At 35.2% G+C, this 23,464-nt stretch overlaps 1 protein-coding gene across 1 annotated transcript in view; it reads left to right on the top strand.

Moving 5' to 3' along the window:
• Positions 1-5,642, top strand: part of LOC149802008 (nucleolar protein 6-like) — an 80,101-nt gene extending 74,459 nt beyond the window's left edge. Inside the window, exons 21-23 of the mRNA XM_089956408.1 lie at positions 1,228-1,419; positions 2,115-2,216; positions 4,179-5,642. Of these exons, the coding sequence (XP_089812534.1) occupies positions 1,228-1,419; positions 2,115-2,216; positions 4,179-4,316 (432 nt within the window). The 3' untranslated portion in view covers positions 4,317-5,642. The remainder of the gene's footprint in view (positions 1-1,227; positions 1,420-2,114; positions 2,217-4,178) is intronic.
• Positions 5,643-23,464: the final 17,822 nt, after the last annotated feature.

Raw genomic sequence — 23,464 nt, 5'->3', positions numbered from 1 at the left:
TTACAGACTATGAGCTGAGGAGAATTGCACAGGATCTCTCCACAAGGTACTGGAGCTGCAGTCTATGAGCTGAGGAGAATTGCAGTCTCTCTCCATCAGGTACTGGAGTTAGAGACTATGAGCTGAGGAGAATTGCAGAGTGGTGCAAAAGCATGAGCAGCATAAAACTTGGAACTGCAGCACATTCTCTTTTAATCAAGCATCCCCAGATGACATATCCATTTCCAGTTTGCCATAGACAGTTCAGAACTAAAATTTGCCTGTTTTTCCACTTGTTTGCTCACAGAAACCAGACCAGTTAGTAATGTCATGGTTGTCTCTAAACTTGAAGTACAGACAGGAGCATACAAATTTTCCACCTTGTAATTGTCTTTATCATTATCATATACATGCTCTAACTCAGCAGTTTTCATCGTCATCCACATGATCCACCTCAGTGATTTCTTAATCATCATCATCATCGAGATACTAGACTCATCAGTCTTTATTTGCATCATTATCCACCCCATCATTGTCTTCATCTGCATCATCAGCCACATTCTCCACCTCATCATTGTATTCACCATGATGGTTGTCATGTGTATGTTTAGTTTGTATTGTATCTTTATTACTGGTCACTATCCCCAAGATTTGCTCAGTTGGTATAGTGTTAGACTCATAATCCATGGTAGTGGGTTCGATACTACCCCAGGTCAGTCAGGATCCACTGCCTAAGTTCTTGAGAAAGGCCATTAGCTCACTTCCATTTCCTGTGCATGATATAGCCAATAATATATTAAAAGTGCTGTTACTAGCAACACAAACAAAGACAAACAAACAAAAATATCCCCCATGAGATCAACATTTTTCCAAAATGATGAGCCAATGTGCAGTTCACATGAGAAAAGTCCTTGGTGTTATGTATTGGAAAAGAGTATTTGGTGGGTTGGCCTGTCAAAGACATTGTTATAAACATGTATAAAACTTGTCTAGTCACTAATAACACAGTTCCAACTACAAAACTGCATAGACCCAGATATGCTATCATGTGCTGGAAGATCTGGATCTGTTTACTTTTGTTAGGAGTAAATAATAGAACAAATGACCAAGACCCTGGTCTGCCAATGCATTATGGGATTGCAGCTCCGGATCTTTGCCAGGATCCAACTTGTAAGCAAGAATATATGGTATGTTTTGCTTTAAATAAAGATTAATTTTGTGTATTCATGTATTTATTTTGGCTTTCAGCAAATTTTCCGTCCTCCATTGGATGTGTATAATGTTCTGATTCACCTGTGTCCAAAGCAGTTGCCACGTCAACATCTGGCTGTTGACCTTAGGAAAGACGCTTACATACCAACCTATCAGGATGATGTGGAATCCAACAAGTTTCCGATCGCTCAGTTTGACCCTGTTCAGCTCTACCTCAAGGAATTGAGGGTAAGACTTTTAACCGGCTGAGGTATTTAACTGATAAAGATGCCACCGGCTGAGGTATTTTCCTCTGCGGCTTTTAAACATGATTAAGTTGAAGGAAAAGAAAGTGCTGCATGTACAGTGTGTAACACTGAAATATAGAGCACACTGGTATCTTGTATACATTTTACAGGAAGACAAAACAATTTGAAAACAAACGCATCAAAACTGTATCTTCTTTTCCTGTCATTACTAAAGAACTGTGTACGTGTCTTGCAGCCTGCAAAAGCAGAAATTACCATCTTAGATTTATATTGTTTGGCACCAGAAATGTGATTAAAATCAAAGTTAAATGAGTTTCTTCTTCATCTTCTTCTTCTAGTACTTCAGAAAATTATCCTCTAACATAATTGGTTGTTAACTAGAAAATATTAAGAACTAAATAAGTTTTAGTAAAGAAATGTAACATATATACTAAAAGAATGGTCCGTGAGCTTGTATAAATATTTGCATTATATGTGGAAAAAAATTCTATTTAGTCACTGTGCCTCATCAGAAAATGAAATTTGTGGATAAGAGATATTTTTTAAGACAGACAACAGAAGTTATCAGTTTGAATTTTAAAAAAAGATCTAGTAAAACAGTTAGCTTGCTAAACCCATTGCTTAGAAAATTAGCAGGGACTGGTAAATATCATTTGCCTAATTTTTTTTCTCCAGGCGGCCTATGATGAGTTTGCATTGTTTTTCCATGACACATTTGGTGGAAATGTCATAGGAGTCATCTGGAAACCTAATGTTTTTGTTCCTCAACCGTTTAAGGTATGTTATTGTGTTCTATATGTTTCAACATTCATGGCCATCTTAAAAATTCGTATTTTGAGTATAAAATGTAATCCTGCAATATTGACAAACCTCTTACAACAAGACAATAAACTGTTTCAAACTTACAAGGCATGACATGACTTTTAATTATACATGATAAACTATGAACAATTCCATTGTTTACTGCAGTCTCAGATGTGATCAAGGTCTATTTCTGCTTGTTTTAAATGATGGTATACGACAATCTTTAGAATACCTAATTGCCATGTAAATCACTGTCCTTGACTTCTCAATTTCTATGTCCATAATTTTGTGTGACTGACCTTGAACTTTTTGATAACATTTCTAACCTTAATAGTATTTTGATTGAACCCTTTTCAGGTCTTGTAAAAAATTAAAATTTAGACTATTTTTCAAACCTTGACTATAAATATGTAGAATAAACTGTTCTAATGATTTCTTGATCATGTGACTTTCTGGGGTCCATGTTGTCAGATTCTGGTTTGGTTCTGATTTACCCTTGAAGATTTTAATCCAGTTTATCTGTGAACTGTTGAATGTGTCAGTAAGATAGGATGAAATTAATTGAGCTTATAAACTTTAAATCAATAGAGTTGTCATCAAAAGATGCATCCATATTATTTCTTTTTACTTTCACTCAATTATTCTAACAGGGTGACTGGTGCTGAAATATTTTGTTATATTAAGATATGGTTATTTTATATTCTCAAGAGTAAAACTTCATAACCGCACATACAAAATCATAGGTTGATTTGCTTTGTAAATTTTACACTTTTGAGATAAGAGATAATATATAGAAATTTGATAGCATAGCAAGTGTTAACAGGTCACAAACAATCCAGGAATAATTGCTAAGAATTTTCAAATGGAACAGAGCTTCAAAATCACAGTGTTTGAAAACCACAAAATATATACATGGAAATTTGATTCTGTCAGTGAGATACATTTGTTAGCAATAATGCTTTCAGACTTATCACATGGACGTTATAATCAGATGGTTAATTTGGTTTACAAATCGAACTTTAATTTGAAACCAAAAAATTGCATCCAAACCATTTTAATGGCAATAAGGAGAGTATATTTGTGTGGGCATATATGTTATTACTTCCCTGCTATCCATGTACTTGGAGTACCAAATCTAACTTATAAAGAACTTATAAATACCCACTCTAACTTATAATGTACCCAATCTAACTTGTAATGTACCCAATCTAACTTATAAATACCCAATCTATCTTATAATGTACCCAGTCTAACTTGTAATGTACCCAGTCTAACTTATAAAGTACCCAATCTAACTTATAAAGTACCAAACTTATAAATACCAAATCTAACTTATAATGTACCAAATCTAACTTATAATGTACCCAATCTAACTTATAATGTACCAAATCTAACTTGTAATATACCCATTCTAACTTATAATGCACCCAATCTAACTTGTAATATACCCATTCTAACTTATAAAGTACCAAATCTAACTTGCAATGTACCCAATCTAACTTATAATGTACCAAATCTAACTTGTACTGTACCCATTCTAACTTATAAAGTACCAAATCTGACTTGCAGTGTACCCAATCTAACTTGTAATATACCCAATCTAACTTATAAAGTACCAAATCTAATTGATAAAGTACCAAATCTAACTTGTAATGTACCCAATCTAACTTATAACGTACCCAATCTAATTAAAGGTATAAAAATGAAATATAAAGTGCAATGTAAAATTATGTAACAGAAATTGATATCCTATTTAATATTTGAGCATAGTAATGTTTTAAAATGAAGTGATGGGTATCTGCTTGAATTGTGACAGATTATAAATTGGAGCACTATAATATACTTTTTATATGTCAAAATTTCTGTGACTAATTTCTGTTTTTTTTTATAAATTTTCTTTTTCCATAAAATTGGCTGTGTCTTTTCATTTTGCAGGTGTCCCATGTGAATGGTCACAAACCACAAGCCTCAAGTTGTCAAGAGATGGAGCTGGTGTCCAATGTGGAAGCCCTTGTGGAGGACTTCCGTATTCTGGGGGGTGGTCTTGTTGCCAGCATTGAAGTAAAATCATGAACCTGAAGATATGAAGATATTATGCTATGTATAAGAAGAGACCACCAATCTGATATGAAGTTAGTGCAGAAAACAATGTTATCTTGAGTAAAATAGCCATTAAAAATGAGAATGTACAATCTTCAGTGCACTGTCTGTACTTGCATATAATAATTGTCCAACTGCAAACAAAGGAACTGTCTTAAAAAAGTGAAAATGTACAGTCATCATTGTACTGTCTATACAAGTCTGGTCTAGCTGCAAACAAGAGACCTTGATGTGCACTTGCATGAGCACTGGCAGATCTTGGTCTATGATGATTGTTATAATTATTACTTAAAATAAACTGCATAGACCCAGATCTGCAGCTGCAGTACAGACCTGCCAACCCTTACGATTTAGCCCTAAGTCTTATGAAAATTACCCTTAAAATATGGACTTGCAGCATACTAGCAAAAACTACAGAATAATGATCATTGCTGAAAAATCAGGATAATTGGTTTGTACTTGTATGATTTGGATCCAGGTTTTATATTGGAAGTAGTGAAATTAGGCAGGGATGCAGACTAACTTTACAGTAGCACCCCAGATGCTTTAGACTGCACCGATTTGTTCATGCGAAGTGTCTACATGATCAAACTATTGATTATATAATGTTTTTTAAAATAGCGTCCAGAAAGTGATGCATGTTAAAGACAAAAGAGAAAATAAGCTTCTAGAAAAGTGTTAATAATCAACACAGAAGAATATAAAGGAGTATTCAGATTCTTGTGAGTAAAAGGTGTAAAGTACACAATTACGTTTATTGGACATCACATGCCATTTTAAGTATGCCTTGTGGTGGGAGGTCTGACTGCCATCGTCATGTGAAAAGGAAAAAGAATTTCCAAGATTTACTTCAAGTTGAGAGATAATAACAAGCCACTGAGCTGCATAGGGTTTGAATCTTAAGTTTGTGCAACTGTACTACTGGTAAATAAAGTCTACACATACTTTACAACCTTTTCAGTTGAACATAATGTTTATCGTTGCTGCGTCAAAACTTTTAATTACCTTTTCCAGCTTTACAATAGCAAGACATGACATTTTGTTACACCTTACTGAAAACTGGTCAATCTTACAGAAGAAAATCAACTGCCTTGCTGAGATGGACATCAGGGTTGGCAGGTCTGGCATTATGATACAGTATATCTGGGTCAATGCATTTTGCAGTTTGTGATTTTGTTCTGTTTTCATGAAATAATGAAGAAATAAATTGTCAATGTGTTCATTGGCCGTGATGTCATCTTAGAAGCAATTATATCAACTGCAACTCAAAGAATAAGAAATAAATCTTGATCAAAACTACATTTCTTTCTGTTTTGCAATCATTACCTCATGTTGCTCAGATGATAAGAGTCTTTGACTTGCAGTCCATGGGTCTCTGGGGTCAATACCTGTCCAGGCCAGCATGTGTCACCTGCCTCAATGTGTCTTTGGGAAGGGCATTTAGCTCACATATCTTTTGCATGATATTGCCAGTAATGTGTTAAAAGCACCATTAAAACCAAAACCAAAATAAATACTTCCTTCACCTGGGTGTGAGAGGGTTTTGTACCATTATGATCATGACTGTCATATTTCATTATTGCAATCAGATCTTATTTATATCACTGAACTGCTTCTTAAAGACCTTTTTATCTAGAACACTGAACTGCTTCTTAAAGACCTGTTTATCTAGAACACTGAACTACTTCTTAAAGACCTGTTTATGTAGATCACTGAAGTGCTTCTTAAAGACCTTTTTATCTAGAACACTGAACTGCTTTTTAAATACCTTTTTATCTAGAACACTGAAGTGCTTCTTAAAGACCTGTTTATCTAGATCACTGAAGTGCTTCTTAAAGACCTTTTTATCTAGAACACTGGACTGCTTCTTAAAGACCTTTTTATCTAGAACACTAAACTGCTTCTTAAAGACCTTTTTATCTAGAACACTGAACTGCTTCTTAAAGACCTTTTTATCTAGAACACTGAACTTCTTCTTAAAGACCTGTCTGTCTAGATAACTGAACTGCTTCTTAAAGACCTTTTTATCTAGAACACTGAACTGCTTCTTAAAGACCTGTTTGTCTAGATCACTGAACTGCTTCTTAACCCTTTACCTCGTAGAGCAAAGTTACCCAGTGCAGTGTGCTATAAATAGAACACCTGTTACCTATTTGACTCCGTACACATAAGCCTGCCTGTCAACTGTTAAGCAGTGTAGTGTATGTTATGTTTAACAGCAATTTAGCCACTGTACAATGTTGATACACATATGTTATGTGTGGAAAAATTTAAGAGTAAAGTCCGATTGTTATAGCTGTGTAATTATTTTTCATGGAAGAATTTTGTATGTGCTTTACAAAATTTTGTATGTGCTTTAAAATCTTGAGAGAACTCATTCAACGTCAAGTAGTGAAGCCACGTGACCAGCCGTAGCTGCCATTTCTCATACTCAAAATTTACAAGTTTTTTGTCCGTGCCTACATCACTAAGTCATCTGAATTTGATAATTTATAAAAACTAATTGCTGCCAACATCAATATCAGAGCCTTTATCTAAGGTTTTGAAGCTTTCATATAGTTGTGATTCTAATCGTGAAAACTTTGTAAGTACTGAATAAAATCTGCGACCTCCATTTTGGAGAGTGGAGATTATAGATTTCAACCAGAGCATAAACAGTGACCACGTGATCTGACGTAATTTTCATTCGCAGAAATGAATGTAGTATATAAGAGGGGTTTTCCCCCGAAAGTGGCACTACAAAAACCCACTTAAAATGGCGGATGTTTACAGCAGGCATCAAAAGGCGCCTCCATGCGAATGGAGTAGAGGCGTCAAAAGGCACTTCCATGCGAATGGTTTAGAGGCATCCAAAGGCGCTTGCATGAGGTAAAGGGTTAAAGACCTGTTTGTCTAGATCACTGAACTGTTTCTTAAAGACATGTTTATCTAGATCACTGAACTGCTTCTTAAAGACCTGTTTATCTAGATAACTGAACTGCTTCATAAAGACTTTTTTATCTAGATCACTGAACTGCTTCTTAAAGACCTATTTATCTAGATCACTGAACTGCTTCTTAAAGACCTGTTTATCTAGATCACTAATGTGCTTCTTAAAGACCTTTTTATCTAGATAACTGAAATGCTTGTAATATCTGATTTAATGCATTTATGAAGGCTTGCCTAAGTGCTTGCATCAGAAAAGCAGTTGAATATTGACCAATCAAAAATCATGTCAGCTTAGTGCTCTGATTTGCTTGAAAAAGTTTGACAGTGATCATGAAATAAAAGATGACTGATTATATCTCGGGAACAAACCATGGGCCGTAGAAATTCAGCACTGATGGAATACATTACCTTATAGTCTCATTTTTATGGACTTCTGCATGGCACATGGTAGGGAAAAGGATGGTGGAAGCATGTTTCAACTGAAGATCACTTTGAACTAGTTAAGTTTAATGCTGAAAATAAATTGTTTGATCAAAATTCGAAGCATTCCTACTTTTATGTGTAGATTAAAGCTTTTGACTCACCTGGCCAAAAAGTCCAAGTGACCATATGGTATAGACTTATAAGTTTTATTGCAAATTTGATGACTAGATGAGACCAGAAATGACATTGCTTTTCTAGATCCATGAAAAACAAGTGAGAAATAATGAATTTGTGTAGTCCAGTCTGTAGAAAAATATGACTCAGTGGATGGATCCAGTTCTATTACAAATGAAAACGTTGCTTCCATCATATCATCATAATGACAGATGAAAGAGGGCTTCCAGAATGGAGAAGTTGACATTTTCAACCGTAACCTATTTTCAAGTTTGCCATTTTGTTAAACAACAACTATAGTGAAGCAATATTGGTGAACATAACTGTTTTTATAACGTTCTAATAGTATTTCATCAGCAATTTAATCATCTGATGTGAAACTATGAACATGGATTTTAGATATTGTCACCATATAAGTTGTGACCAAATATTATAAGCAAGGTTTCATGAAACTTCATAGCTTCGATGTATTTTGCACAGCTGTGCTGGAGCACATGTTCATATATGTTTGTGAAGTGATTCTGTACGGATTTTGGAGAAGAAGGTAAAGATTGACAAAAGTTGACATGTTCATGATGTGGCTTTATTGTTTGCAGATTGGATGTTTCAATGACCTATTATCTACACTATCTGATTTCTACAAATAGTTTGATCACTGAGTTTTTACATATAGTATTTAAGTGCACTGTCATTGGAAAGCTTGTCTTCTTGGAGTCCTGCAGTTCTGGCCATTCTTGTGAAAAAGTTTGTTTACACCTATTGGATGATGTTTGAGCCATCGATCATTTGATTTCATGCAATATGAAGGAGATTTGTTGTTTGCTGTAATATGTGGGGTGTAATTAGTACCATGTTTACATATATTGACTGGGCAATATTCGTGGCATTTCCATTTTTTACCTCATTTTAAGTTCAACTACTCTTACATCACGAGTGCCCTTCTCCAACCAGTTTTGGTTTGTCTCTCTTGGAACTTTAGATTTATTACATATGAAATGAATACAGTCTTACATCCCCCCCACACACACATATATCCCTATGCCTTGCAGATCCACAAAGCTCAAAATGAAGTGTTATGAACACAGTGGTGTTAATAATGATGCTAGCCATGTTGATTGTTGTTCCACAAATTAATCTCATCATTAACAAGAAATGATCCAAGTTCACAAACATATTTTTCAATTTTAAGGTTATGAAGTTTTCTGATATTAAAATAGACATATTCCACTGTTAAATATGAAAAATGACACAAATGTAAAAAATAATTTTTTATGGAACATGGTACATATTGCTCAATGTCTGATTATGGATGTTATAGATTACAGAAGATAATATCAGCAATAAATTTTATTTCTCTTCAAATGATTCAAAGAAAATTCCGAATATATTAACGATTTTAGCTTTCTGATAGGAACGAATTTGAAAATTGTGTTATGTAAGTTATATTCTTAAATGTCACAACATAATGCCAATTAATTGAATATGATTTGAGTGAAATCTAATCAAATTTTATAGAATGGATGATTTTACTTTGTAAGGATTAATATATATTTCATAAACATTTTCAGTGTTCCTTATTAGTTACGATGAAATTGTTAAGATACAAACATAAAAATGTAATGGATGTTATATTCAGCAACAAAAATAGAAGCGAAACAAAGAAATGAACAAACATTAGGGAATGTATATTGCATTATGAGATTCCAAGATGGTATTACTATGCAGAAACATTACATAGACATTCATTTTATGCAATTTAACTGGATTTTTTTACAAGCTGAAGTGCCGTAGTTGCTGATGCAATGGGCAGAAAAATGCAGTATTTCAAATTTTGATTCACCTTCAAATAGAAAAGATAAATTATACAATTTAAAGGTATTAATAAATTTCATTTGAAAGTTAATTTATGACAATATATTCTATCATATTTTTCTTGGGTTAGGTGCAGTGACTGGTTGAGATTTATTGAATTGATTGCTGTTCCCATCCCTTTAGTTTCCTTTTGTTCGGTCTTGAGAACATCCCTCAGTTTGGTGAAATTAACACTGCAAATTAGTGGCTGAACTTGCATAACTTAAAACTGATAATTCTTATAAGTAAGCAATGATCACCATTTGATCCAACATATTTTCTCACTGCACAGAAAATTGGATAGTAGAGGGCACAATTGGTCAGGGTGATATAATGTATTTGCCTTGATTCAATCTCGTTTCTCATCAACTTATGCAATAGTTTCAAGTCATAGTGTGTTTGTAAGGAGTAATTTTATTCAAGTGATTTTCCAGGAAAAAATTTAATCAAATGTTCATTTATGAGCTAAGGTTTTATTTATCTGAGGACTCTGATGCTGCCATCTTCTTGTCATGCATGATTTCCTCATAGAAGAAAAGACAATAAATGGAATATCAGTCAAAGCCATCAATATAAACAGTATAGATATTACCATTTGAGTATTCCTTCATTTTCACTATTCATGCTTTAAATTCTGAGTCACTTGTAACACATGAACCTAACTAGAAAGTTTCAACCATTTTAAATTTGAATTAAAGTAGTTCTGTAACCATCCACATTATTGCAAGTTAACATCCAGCCAATCACATTAATATAAGTTAACATCCAGCCAATCACATTAATAGAAGTCAACATCCAGCCAATCACATTAACATAAGTTAACATCCAGCCAATCACATTAATATCAATCAACATCCAGACAATCACATTAATATAAGTTAACATCCAGCCAATCAAATTAATAGAAGTCAACATCCAGACAATCACATTAATGTAAGTCAACATCCAGACAATCACATTATTGCAAGTTAACATCCAGCCAATCACATTAATATAAGTTAACATCCAGCCAATCACATTAATATAAGTTAACATCCAGACAATCACATTAATATAAGTTAACATCCAGACAATCACATTAATATAAGTTAACATCCAGCCAATCAAATTAATATAAGTTAACATCCAGCCAATCACATTATTGCAAGTTAACATCCAGCCAATCACATTAATATAAGTTAACATAATAACAAGCATTCCAGGTGTTATATGTATGCATTATATACTTATTTAGATACTGGCATATTAATGTAATAAGATCCATAAAGTATCCCATGAATCTGGAATAATCAATTTGTATTATAAGGTCTGGTTGTAGAGAGTGTTTGAAAGAAAAATAGATACACACTTCACACATATCAATGTATAAATCACATTGCTTGAATTGCAATACATGTCCTTTTTAACTTTAAATGTCATACTATTTGGAAAGTTAATTAATATTTTGAAGCGGGAATGGACATGTAAACAGCGGCTTCATCACAGTGAATTCTTCGTTCTCTTCAGTAGATTAATATCACATGATTTTGTTTATTTTATTAGTACTTAATCATTGTAAATTTATCACTGATCTAGAATGTGTGTGTGATTTGGATTTTTAATGTAGCTATAACAATATGAGTCTTATAACTACAACGTCTGCATTGTGGCAGTTGATAGTGATATGTCTAGCACAGGGGCCTCGTGCTGCAGAAATGTATCATCATGTCCCACCCAATCACATTAACCTGACACCAGACCGACCAGTCCTAACACTAACCTCTTCATTCTGAGCGCCAAGCGAGGCAGCTGCTAGTATCATTTTTATGACTCAGTCTGGGTTCAAACCTGTGACTTCCTGCATCAGAGGCAGACCATCTAACCACTTAGGCCACCGATGTTATTGAAATATGGGCAAATCACATTTGATATACCAACAGTATTAGTATATTAAATTGGTTTATACTAACACTTTAAAAACAATGTTATTTTTAATGTACATGGTATATAATTACCCACCCACACCCCCAAGTTATAATACAGATCCTTTTTAAATAGTAAAATGCCTGAAGGTTCCCTCCCCCTTTCTTCCTCAGTCAGTGTTGGTTGCTCAGTATGTCAAGTTTACGTCGTTTGGCCCAGAGCTCTCTCTCTCTCTCTCTCTCTCTCTCTCTCTCTGTGAGTGGGTTCTAAAGCACTAGCCTTTGCAGATCACTCACGCATCATTATTCGCATGAGTTCAAATCTTGGCTCGATCAGCATGAATATGTGAAAAAGCTTACCAGAAGCTTCGCATCTGTCGGCAGTTCTTTCCTGCATTATGTATATTTAATTTGTGTTGTGCATTGACTTTTGTCCATGATTACATACTGTGTGATGTTTGTCCATAATTGAGGGTAATAGTTTGGGCCTACATAACTCATGTACTTTTTTTATATAAACAAGTTAATGCATAGCTAAGTTTTGTAAATGACTGTAGATTATTTATTAGGATTTTTATTATTTGTGGGTAAACAGGTTTACATGGATTTGAGTTCAGGACATTGGTTTACCCATTGGGAATTCCTAGTGTACTTGATTCTTGCTATATTCTTAGCTAAAAGTTTAGTAATATACCTGATCTTGTTGAAAGCGTGTGTTCTAGAAATGAATTTTTGACGCTTATCCTGGTCCTCTGATCAAGTCTTAGGTTTTGTTCATATTACAATTACTCATTCCTAACTTCCAAAGTGTAATCAATCTTTTAGATTTTTAATTTGGGAATATTTATTTATTAAATTATTAACTGGAATTACAAAGTGCTCAATAATACTTTTGAATTAATTCACTATTTTAAGATTTTTGTGAATTCATTTAGAGATATTTTGGATTATGTCATTGTGATACATCAAGACTGTTAGCACATCAATACTATTTCAAGCTGTTGGTACATCATCACTTTCAAGATTGTAATTCAAAACATCACTGGAATTCGTTTGGAATGCTAAGTACTTTTGGATTAGTGATAGAACTTGTAAGATTGTTTGGGATTTAATTCACAGTACAGTAGTTCATTTTATATTTTCAGTTTGTATTCATGGGAAATAAATTATTTGTTGAATTTTACTAAACTTTATGGTTTTTGCTTTTTTCTGCTTAGTTTCGGACCATAGCGTTGTAACACCCTGGTCCTTCCTCCACCAGAAATAATGGCTACCATTTATAGTGCAAAAAATGGTGTTACACCCAACAAAACTAAACCAAAACACTCTCTCAAGCGATCGATCGATGGTAAAACGGACAGACTAATCGAGGGTCCGTTACGGATCACTGCCATCTCACCTCTGTCTGCGTGGGTTCGAGTCTCGGATTCGGCCAATGTGGGTATGTGAGAAAGCTTGCCAGTAGCTTCTCGTGGGTCGGTGGTTTTTACCGGTATTTTTTAGGGTTCGTCCTCCACCATTAATACTGGCCGCCATGTATAGCCTATCGTGTGCTGAAAAATGGCGTTAAACCCTACAACAACAACAACAACAACAACAGACTAATCGACCAACTCTCTGTTGATAGACGACAAAACAATCTTATTTCGATTGGTTGATCAGCCAGCATGCTGGTTTTACTCTGATGGTATAGCTTGCAGACAAACTGATCAGCAAAAAGTAGCAATATTAAGTAAAGCATAGAAATTCCTTAGATCAGTTGTAAGTAACGTCATATGCTTGAGTTACCTCTTGCTGGTTTTTCATTTCGCTTAGACTATTCCACCACTCATTTCGATGTAGTTGCCGGTTATCGAAAGACAAGAATACGGAGTAACCAGACTGAGACCGAATTTATCATAGTTGTAGGTAATTATGCTTTCTATTTGTGTTACACGTTTTAGCCCTGATTTGAATGGGTATAGAAGTTATGCTATTTCCAGCCACCCTCTGACTTCATTGAATTGCGTGATTCTTACAAGGAACGTACAGAAATTTGCTTACACGGATGGGGGGGGGGGGGGAGGTGAAGAATAAATTGGGATGGCGGTAACATAAAACTTTGAAATGCAGTAAGATTATATTACCTAGTAAAATTATGAGAAGTACAAGTTCCCATCCCACCTGTCACAAACGCTGGTGTGCACTTCGAAATTGGCGGAAGACATACAAGATAAAAATATTTAAAAAACACAATACTAGGATCAAAATCGATTATCAATCACGACTTGACTAGAACATACAAACAAATCGATGATCAATCATGACTTGATTAGAACATACAAACAACGAAAACACTTATCATACGCAATTTATTTTTTACTGGGCAGCAATCGGTGTCACTTTGGTATTGAGGGATCGTGTGTTTGGTGTCTGACATCGGCGAATAATTTACGAAAATGTCTAATTTCATAAAGAAGGAAATGTTATATGGTTTACAAAACTAAGGTTATCATTATTTCATTGATCGCTCTTCATATCTTTATTATGTTAACTTAGCTGTCATGTAAACTGCACAAACTATAATGTTGTCAGTTCTGTTTAAAAAGGCCGTTCCCTTTATATTTAATTATAAGATCCACACAAGAAGAATCGTGGAGGTTTAAATCGTTTGCTCTAGCCTCAGAATTTAAAAATAAACTGGTTGCAATGTTATTCAGCAGATGCTCTCGGTTTACTATTCTAGTCAACTGGTTGCAATGTTATACAACAGAGACTCTTGGTTTACTATAGTCTACCGGTTGCATTGTTATTCAACAGAAGCTCTCTGTTTATTACTCCTTTCAACCGGATGCAGTTATTCAACAGACGCTCATGGTTTACTATTCTAGTCGACTGATTGCAATATTGTTCAGCAGAGGCTCTTGGTTTACAATAGTCTACTGGTTGCATTGTTATTCAACAGAAGCTCTGGGTTTACTATTCCTTTCAGCCGTCTGCAGTTATTCAACAGACACTCATGGTTTACTGTTCTAAACTGGTTGCAATGTTCAGCAGAGGCTCTCGATTTACTGTTCTAGTCAACTGGCTGCAACGTTATTCAGCCGAAAAGATCACACAAAGACTTTTCCACCCCTGCACAAAGATGAGGCGCAGGGGAATTGTGTACAAGGCACCGTCAGATCGATATCGATTTCGGGTAGAAGTAATGCAAGAGTACTGCTGTTGTTGTTGTAGGGTTTAACGCCATTTTCAGCACACGATAGGCTATACATGGCGGCCAGTATTAATGGTGGAGGAAGAACCCGGTAAAAATTCGGGATGAACCACCGACCCACGAGAAGCTGCTGGCAAGCTGTCTCGCATACCCACATTGGCTGAATCCGAGACTCGAACCCACGCAGACAGAAGTGAGATGGCAGCGGTGAGCGCTTTAGACCACTCGGCCACTCGAATGCAAGAGTGAACACGATAAGAAAGTCTCGACATATTGTAGTCAGTCTTTTAGTACCAGATGTTCCCAGCGTTATCCACCACTCATCCCATTCCCGTCAGTATTTGATGAATTCGTACAGGCTAAGATGTAGGATCAGCTATCTTCTCATCTTTATCTAATATTATGGGGAAAGTAATGATGGATTCAGTACGTTTGTCAACAATTAGAGATTTATTTTTCACACTGTAAAAAAATTGATCCAAGAAAAAAGAAATCTCGAGACACTGGCACATAAAGAAAAAATTGGTAAAGAACTATACCGAAAGCGCATTCATATCTGTATTGTGTTGTAAAGTATACCTTTCAAAATACTCCAGTTTCGGGGCCCCGAGTGGCCGAGTGGTCTAAAGCGCTCACCGTTCCGGATCACTGCCATCTCACCTCTGTCTGCATGGGTTTGAGTCCAAGGCTCGGCTAGCGTGGGTTCGTGGGAAAGCCTGCCAGTAGCTTCTCGTGGGTCGGTGGTTCTTCCGTGGGTTTTCCAGGGTTCTTCCTCCACCAGTTATACTGGCCGCCATGTCTAGCCTATCTTGTGCTGAAATATGGCGTTAAACCCTAGAACAACAACAACCAACAACAATAACAACAACAACTCCAGTTTCAAATATGAGGGAAAATCCACTGGAAAATGAAAACTTTAAATTTAACAAGTGAATTATGTAATAAAGTTTTTGCAAGATCACACATTACTTAAATCGGTGAACGGAGGTATATGGATATGACGACTCGTACGGTTTAAGTACTCGCACAAAATTTACACGCTGTCCTTCCTTTGCTTTAGAGTATTGTCTTGTGTTTGTGGGCAAAAATGGAACTTGGGAATTTTATATAATGACCATCTAAAATCATCCGATCTTATTACTTTTCGTTGTTTGTCCTTTAATCTTTTAAACAGCATATCAATACGTCCATTTCAGACAGAAACTGCCACAACAATATTAATGGTTGATTCGATCGATGCAAAGCCTCGATCAATTAGATATTTAGATATTTTTTATTCTTATAAAAGTAGCAACCATCATTGTATGTGTTGTACCAATTACGTGCCAGTGCAGACAAAAATTGATTTCCAATAAAATGTTTTTGACACTGATTGAACAAGACCAGCAGACGTATACAGTTATTGAGAAAGCCACGTACTGCTTAATGGTCTCTATGACAAAAACAAGACTTTTTCTACATACATCTATGTAAAAATGTACCCACCTGGATATCTTTAGTTACATGAGTATGTGGTTCTCTCAGCAATCCTTGACTAAATGAAATCAACACTTACCATTAAGCAGCTTTCTAAAAATTTCATTATTTCACAGCTGGGGATCCAGGAGTGGTCTAAAGCGCTCTCCGTCACGGATCACTGCCATCTCACCTCTATCTGCGTGGGTTCGAGTCTCGGGCTCGGCCAATGTGGATATGTGAGAAAGCTTGCCGGTAGCTTCTCGTGGGTCGGTGGTTCTTTCCGGGGTTTTCCCGGGTTCTTCCTCCACCATTAATACTGCCGCCATGTATAGCCTATCTTGTGCTGAAAAATGGCGTTAAACCCTATAACAACAACAATAACAATCATCCTTCATTTTAGTAAAAATACGGAATCTCGGCACTTTTCCCATGATGCACAGTGCCGATATGAAGTTTCCAAACAGACACTATAATCCAGAGGTGGTTTCGAAACTTATGAAAATGAAGTCACTGTTGTGTGAATGACGTCACTCATGACTCTGTTTTACTAGCTACTGGCCTGTGATAGTGACTTACCAATTTAGACCAGCTACCAGCGAAACGTAACCCTATGATACACCTAGGCAAAAGCGACGTCATCTGGATAACGTCATAATGTAAGTGATGCCATTTCCAGCTTCACTGTAAGCACTCACGAAGTTGGAGTCTGAAGATTAGTTTCGTTCAGATTGTTGGGCAATTGTAGTGACTGCTATAGATAATACCTAATGAAGCATATTTTAACAATGTATTATGTTGAAGTTTAAGATGGTCGTCACGACTTCAAATATAACTGGTACTTGAACAGTACCTTATGTCTGTACTTTGCCACATATACCTTCTGTCTGGAATTTTTAATTACTGAATTGAACCAAACCTTGAATGTGCTTCTTTGCGACATAGTTGTCAAGTTTGGTGATTTTTTATGCGCTTGATTAAACACAAGTGCGTTGGGTGACCTTGCTCTGGATGAAAATACTTGTTTGTTCTAACCAATGTTTCGCTCCAGCATGGCCCTAGATTACGAACATTCCAATGAAATAAAACTAGTGGCCGAGACTAGAAATGTACACAATCCAGTTCCTAAACAACGGAGAATGTAACAGAAATTGGAATTTTATGAAGAATTAGAAATTTTACAATAATAGTTAAATGCTACTTTCAGCGGTTTATTTTATTGTGATCTCTCTTTACCAATGAATCCGAATGATGGTTTACTCCCAAGCTTGGTTGATGGTGGAATCCCAGGTACCTGACCAATGGTAAAAGTTGCATTGTATTGTTTACAAAAGGCACAAGGCCTTTTAACACCTTTCACAACGTGTATCTTCCGTATAAGAGGATGTCAACGTCAGTGTTCGGTTTCTTTTAAGACAATTATTTATCGAGTCGGAGCATGATTTTCTTTTGGCTTAGCAGAAAAATCCAATGAATGACTTTAGTATTTTATTGTCTATCTAAAGACCAGACTCATCTGTCATGTCGGGCGTTTACTAGTATAACTTTCCAGAGACCTGCAACAATGTATCTAAATTCTAATAAACTAAATTGGCCACATGTTCGTTTGATTCTGATTGCTAGTAAATTACTTACTGAAAAATTGTTTGAGATCACCTCCGCATTTACTTTAATTGGTAATCGAGTCTCTGCCCTTTATCGTTTTGAGCAGTAAATGAACGTTTGTGTTTGTACTGATTTTAAAGAGAATCAAAGACAATAACATCTGCATTAATTTGAAGTTTATTTTGAAAAAAATGAACTCAAGACCCATACATTGTTATTTAATTAGATTTAGATAACTCATTTAATTTGTTTAAAATGTTGCTTGTCTGGGAGTGGGAGTGTCAATAAATACCAAGGTAAACTAAGAAGAGTTAACGGATTTGGTACCTTTATTAATATCGAAAATGTTTCGAATCATATTCGAAAACATTCAGCGAATAGTCCAATATGAAGTCGAAGTGTCCTAGATAGAGTATTTCAGTTTGATTTTTTTTTTAAAAAGTGTGAATCGCGTGTTCAGTTATGAGCACAAACCGCGTGCGCATGTTTTCTTCATCCTTGGACTCGGACGCAGCCGTCCTCTCTTCATTCATAACTCCATCTTAGACGAACAGACGATAACTCTGAATATCCGTCAAAGTCAACAATCAAAACAGTACAGATAGTGCCGTTTGTGGATTCCATCTTTGTCACAATTTTCTTTTCATGTGTGAAAGAAAACTAATTTTCAACTTTTTAATATTCACTATTAGTGAATCATTTTTATAAGGGGATGACTTTTAATTATTTTCATGAACATTTATGTAGATGGTTATGAACTTGTAATAATTGACATCTTATGTTCTAGTTTGTTGTATTCGCACCATATCTCTGCAAAAGTTCGATCCGCACATCATGATATTCGCATTGTACCTCTGCTAAAATTTGATCCTCACATCATGGTAATTCGCACCGTACCTCTGCTAAAGTTCGATCCGCAAATCATGATATTCGCACCGTACCTCTGCTAAAGTTCGATCCTCACATCATGATATTCATGACTGTTTCTCGTCGCATTTTCACGTCATTTTCTGAAAATGTAGCTAAGATTACCGAAATCGTTTCGTGCATGAACGATTTAAACATAATTTGTATGGACATACACCACAACACCATTCATCCGATACATGCGGAGAAAAGATCAATCTATATCAATATAATCCACCATGTACTAGGTGGATCACACACACACACACACACACACACACACACACACACACACACACACACATATATATATATATATATATATATATATATATATATATATATATATATATATATATATATATATATATATATATATATATATATATATATATATATATATATATATATATATATATATATATATATATATACACATACATACATACATGCATACATACATACATACATACGTGTATATATATACTGTGGGCCTACTCTTCTGGCGAAAGCATAAAATACATATTAAAAAATGCCAAATAAATCACTTTTTTAATATTTGCATATTTCCAAACAATGTTTTATTTATTCACATTAAGCCAGTTATTTTGAGTACCACTGTGATTTTTTTCTTTATCCACGCACATTATAAATAGGATGGGAATATTGATTTCGCTTCTGTTTTTCCGTATGCCTGTCCAATTAAAAGCCTCGCTATATGTTGTCTTTCATTACACCTCAACATAGCTGCTCACAAGCTTTTCAAACTATAATCAGAATGCCACTCCTTTTAAATTTATATCATGCTGAAAGGAACTACAACAGTTTTACACTACTATACTGTTTGTATTGATTTATGGTATATGGTAGTTTATAAATGTGCACTATTGTTTTCAAAAATTTAACCTCACTGTTTACCAAACATGGACAGTATGTCCAAGTTATTAGATACCGACTGTTGTTATCTTTGTCCATTGTAATGTAAAAGTATTGATAACAATGATAGGTTATAAATCTGTAATACTCCTCAGTCAAAAACCAACTCTGTTATTATGTGCGTCATTTAACGTGTTTCAAGTTTTAGACAGAGCATGCTGTTAATTTTACAAAATGAGATGATTCATTTTTCTTCCATATGCTTTGGGATATCATTGTCTTTTAACATAAATTAGTTCATTACGAAGAAATAAATTCTGTACATGAATATTTGTAATTTGATTAATCTGTACCATTATATATATATCACAGCGATCATTCTCAAATTTCCTATATAAAAGCTCCGTGTTGAGCGGGAACCTGCATTCTGCGGCCATTGGTTTTACCCTGCCTTAAGTGGTGACGTGAGTGTATAAGCAGTGTACGATCCAAATACTCAAACAAACCAAATCGTTTACAAGTATATTTTTTACTACTCGTTCTGTGTTCTATTCAGGGTGGAAAACGTCAATCATTAGTTGTCGAACAGGAACAAGATCCTGAGATCTCCTGTTTGTTTCAGAGTGCTATAAGCGAAAATTAAGCCACAGAAGTACCTATTTGATATATTGTTAAAAACGAGCTCATTATGATCAAATGGAGACCACATGAAGTACCCGCTGGTGACAACTGGTCAGTGAGGTACCAAATTTTCGTTTTTAAGTCGTATAGACAGGCAATTCTTAGTCTATCCCATGAAACTCTATTGGCTGGTCATTTAGACGTGGAGAAGACTTATCCAAAGATCTTGTGTCATTTTATTGGCTGAAATTCAGAAGTGATGTTTGTAAATACTGTAGATCTTGTATGGCTTGTCAAATGGTAAGCAAATACAATCACAAGATACCCGGGGCTCTTCTGCACCCTATTCCTGCATTTGACGAACCATTTGGCAGAATAGTGGTAGACTATGTCGGTTCTTTACCTAAGATCAAATAAAAAATGAAGTTAAGAGTGACTGAAATACAAGGGAAATGAGTTTTCAACCTGGTGATAAAGCTCTGGCTATCTTTCCCAGACCACAAAGTCTTCTTGAGGCTATGTATTATGGCCCTTATAAAAATATAAAGAAAGTAAGTGGCTTGAATTAATACTCATGGGACGTTACAAATGTTAAAGGAGTATGTTGATAACGATAGTCCCGTCAATCGCTCATTCACTGTAGTTGTACCTGTCCAACAGTGTGAGGATATAAGCGATGAAATGCAATCGAATTGTAGTGACGTTGGTGTAACTAATCTTCGGAATTCAGAAAATCTGAATCAGAAGCTGTCACATCTGCAGCTACAAAGAAAGAGTAAACTTAAACAGCTATTATTTGAATATGAGCACTTGTTTCCAGATGTTCCAACAGGAACAAATACAATCCACCATGACGTTGAAATTGTAGATTCCACACCTGTGAAACAGCATCCTTATACGATGAATCCTCTCAAACAGAAATGTTCGAAGAAAGAAATATAGTATTTGCTGGAGAATGATTTCACGGAACCAAGTAAAACTGAATGGAGTTCATTTTGTGTTCTTTTGCCGAAAAGAACCATTATTTACTTTTCTTTTTCATTATAAATTCAGCATGAAGCATGATTTCTTGTAACTTTAGGCGCTGGAATAGAATTCGAAGGATTTATCTATGACAAAATTGAATTAATAATTTTCCAAAATGTTTTAGGAGCATTTTATTGTTCAGAATGTGAAGGATGTTCACCGGTATTATCCACATGTTGCTCTGTAGCATACGTATCATGTCTTTTTTATACTTTATTCGTGTTTTGTTTGCATATATTCCAGTCGACCGGCCTGCTAAGATTGAGGGCAAATTTCTTGCTGTCACTTTTTCTTCACATTCTTTTGAACTGGGAATCAAACCACGGTTTCTCGTTTTGGCGTAATGTTAAAACTTGTACAAGGATTATACAAAGTTGAGAATTCTAATAAATTGATTGTGAACATTACAGTTTCAACATCAGCAATGCATGGTGTTAGCACGAGATCTGTTCGTTTGTGTTCGAGTTATCAGGGCGTTGCATTTGTTAAAAGCAGTTTTGCTCTATATCGAAGATTCTAGGCCTCTTGGAGGAATACGTTAAAATTATGGCCTCTTGAAGGAACACGTTAACATTATGGCCTCTTGGAGGAACACGTTAACATTATGGCCTCTTGAAGGAACACGTTAACATTATGGCCTCTTGAAGGAACACGTTAACATTATGGTCTCTTGGAGGAACACGTTGACATCATGGCCTCCTGGAGGAACACGTTAACATTATGGCCTCTTGAAGGAACACGTTAACATTATAGCCTCTTGTATTAACACGTTGACATCATGGCCTCCTGGAGGAACACGTTAACATTATGGCCTCTTGAAGGAACACGTTAACATTATGGCCTCTTGGAGGAACACGTTAACATTATGGCCTCTTGGAGGAACACGTTAACATTATGGCCTCTTGGAGGAACACATTAACATTATGGTCTCTTGGAGGAACACGTTAACATTATGGCCTCTTGTATTAACACGTTGACATCATGGCCTCCTGGAGGAACACGTTAACATTATGGCCTCTTGGAGGAACACGTTTAACATTATGGCCTCTTGGATTAACACGTTGACATTATGGCCTCCTGGAGGAAAACGTTAACATTATTTCAATATTAGGAGCATCATGGTCACTAAATTTTATCAAATTTTAAAATGTCAATGCGAAGTTTCGTACCGCTACCTACACAGATTGGATCAAGCAAGAATTTGGTAGTAGAAGTAATTCGTGCAGGGTTTGTTGTCACATTTCGTAGACTGTATTTTGACATTAAATTGCAGAAATAAGTAAATAAGTGCTATACTTCCCCATACTAATGATATGCATATACGTGTCACTAACGATGTGAATTGAAGTTCAAAATTTTACCAGAAATTGGTAGTAGAGTAGTTTCATTTATACGTTACCCCATATGTTACTTTGCACGAGGTAACGTAATATCAATCCTTATTAGTTCAGTGTCATGACAGCCAAAGTTCGAATCGTTCAAACGTTTACAAAACAGACTATCAGAGACGTATATCATGATTCAGCCTCCGTGACAGTTTTTGTCTTTTCTAAAGTGTTCTTTGAAACCATCGCGTTTTAAACTATCCGTATGGATGCTTGAATTTAAATCTTTCACTAAAGCATAACATTGAAACATTTTCTGCTATACTTTACAAGGACATCTAATCAAGCTTTGGTCCGATTCTGTTTTAAATCGGTCTGTCAAATATAATTCAAATATTTAAAATACTCATTGGAATTACTAAAGTGCTCAGTTGGAATATTCTATAAGTTTGGACTTGTGATAGGACAATTATGATTATTTGGGACTTAAATCACAATACTTTAATCACAATACTTTGATACTTTAATACTGTATTTGCATTTCGTATTATAAGAAATAAAATGTTTGTTTATTTTACTTAAAGTGTTGATTTCACTTTTGTTGTTACATAGTTGAAGACATAAAGTCGAAATATATATCATAATTAAGTATGTAAGATACGGTAAGTTTCACGACTTCTCGTGCAGCATTTGGTAGCTCAGGCCCAAATCAATGAAGTCAGAGATAGATCAGATTACAATTTGTTGTATATGTTGTGACTATACCAAACCATTTTCACTGGCTCTTTAAGAAGAAATAACTGTTGAAATCATTATTATACGTGTTTTTATGCG

The sequence above is a fragment of the Sinohyriopsis cumingii genome, chromosome 4 (assembly GCF_028554795.1).
Source record: "Sinohyriopsis cumingii isolate HCF-2022 chromosome 4, ASM2855479v2, whole genome shotgun sequence".
Taxonomy (NCBI): Eukaryota; Metazoa; Mollusca; class Bivalvia; order Unionida; family Unionidae; genus Sinohyriopsis; species Sinohyriopsis cumingii.
This window is presented reverse-complemented; position numbering and strand designations above follow the sequence as displayed.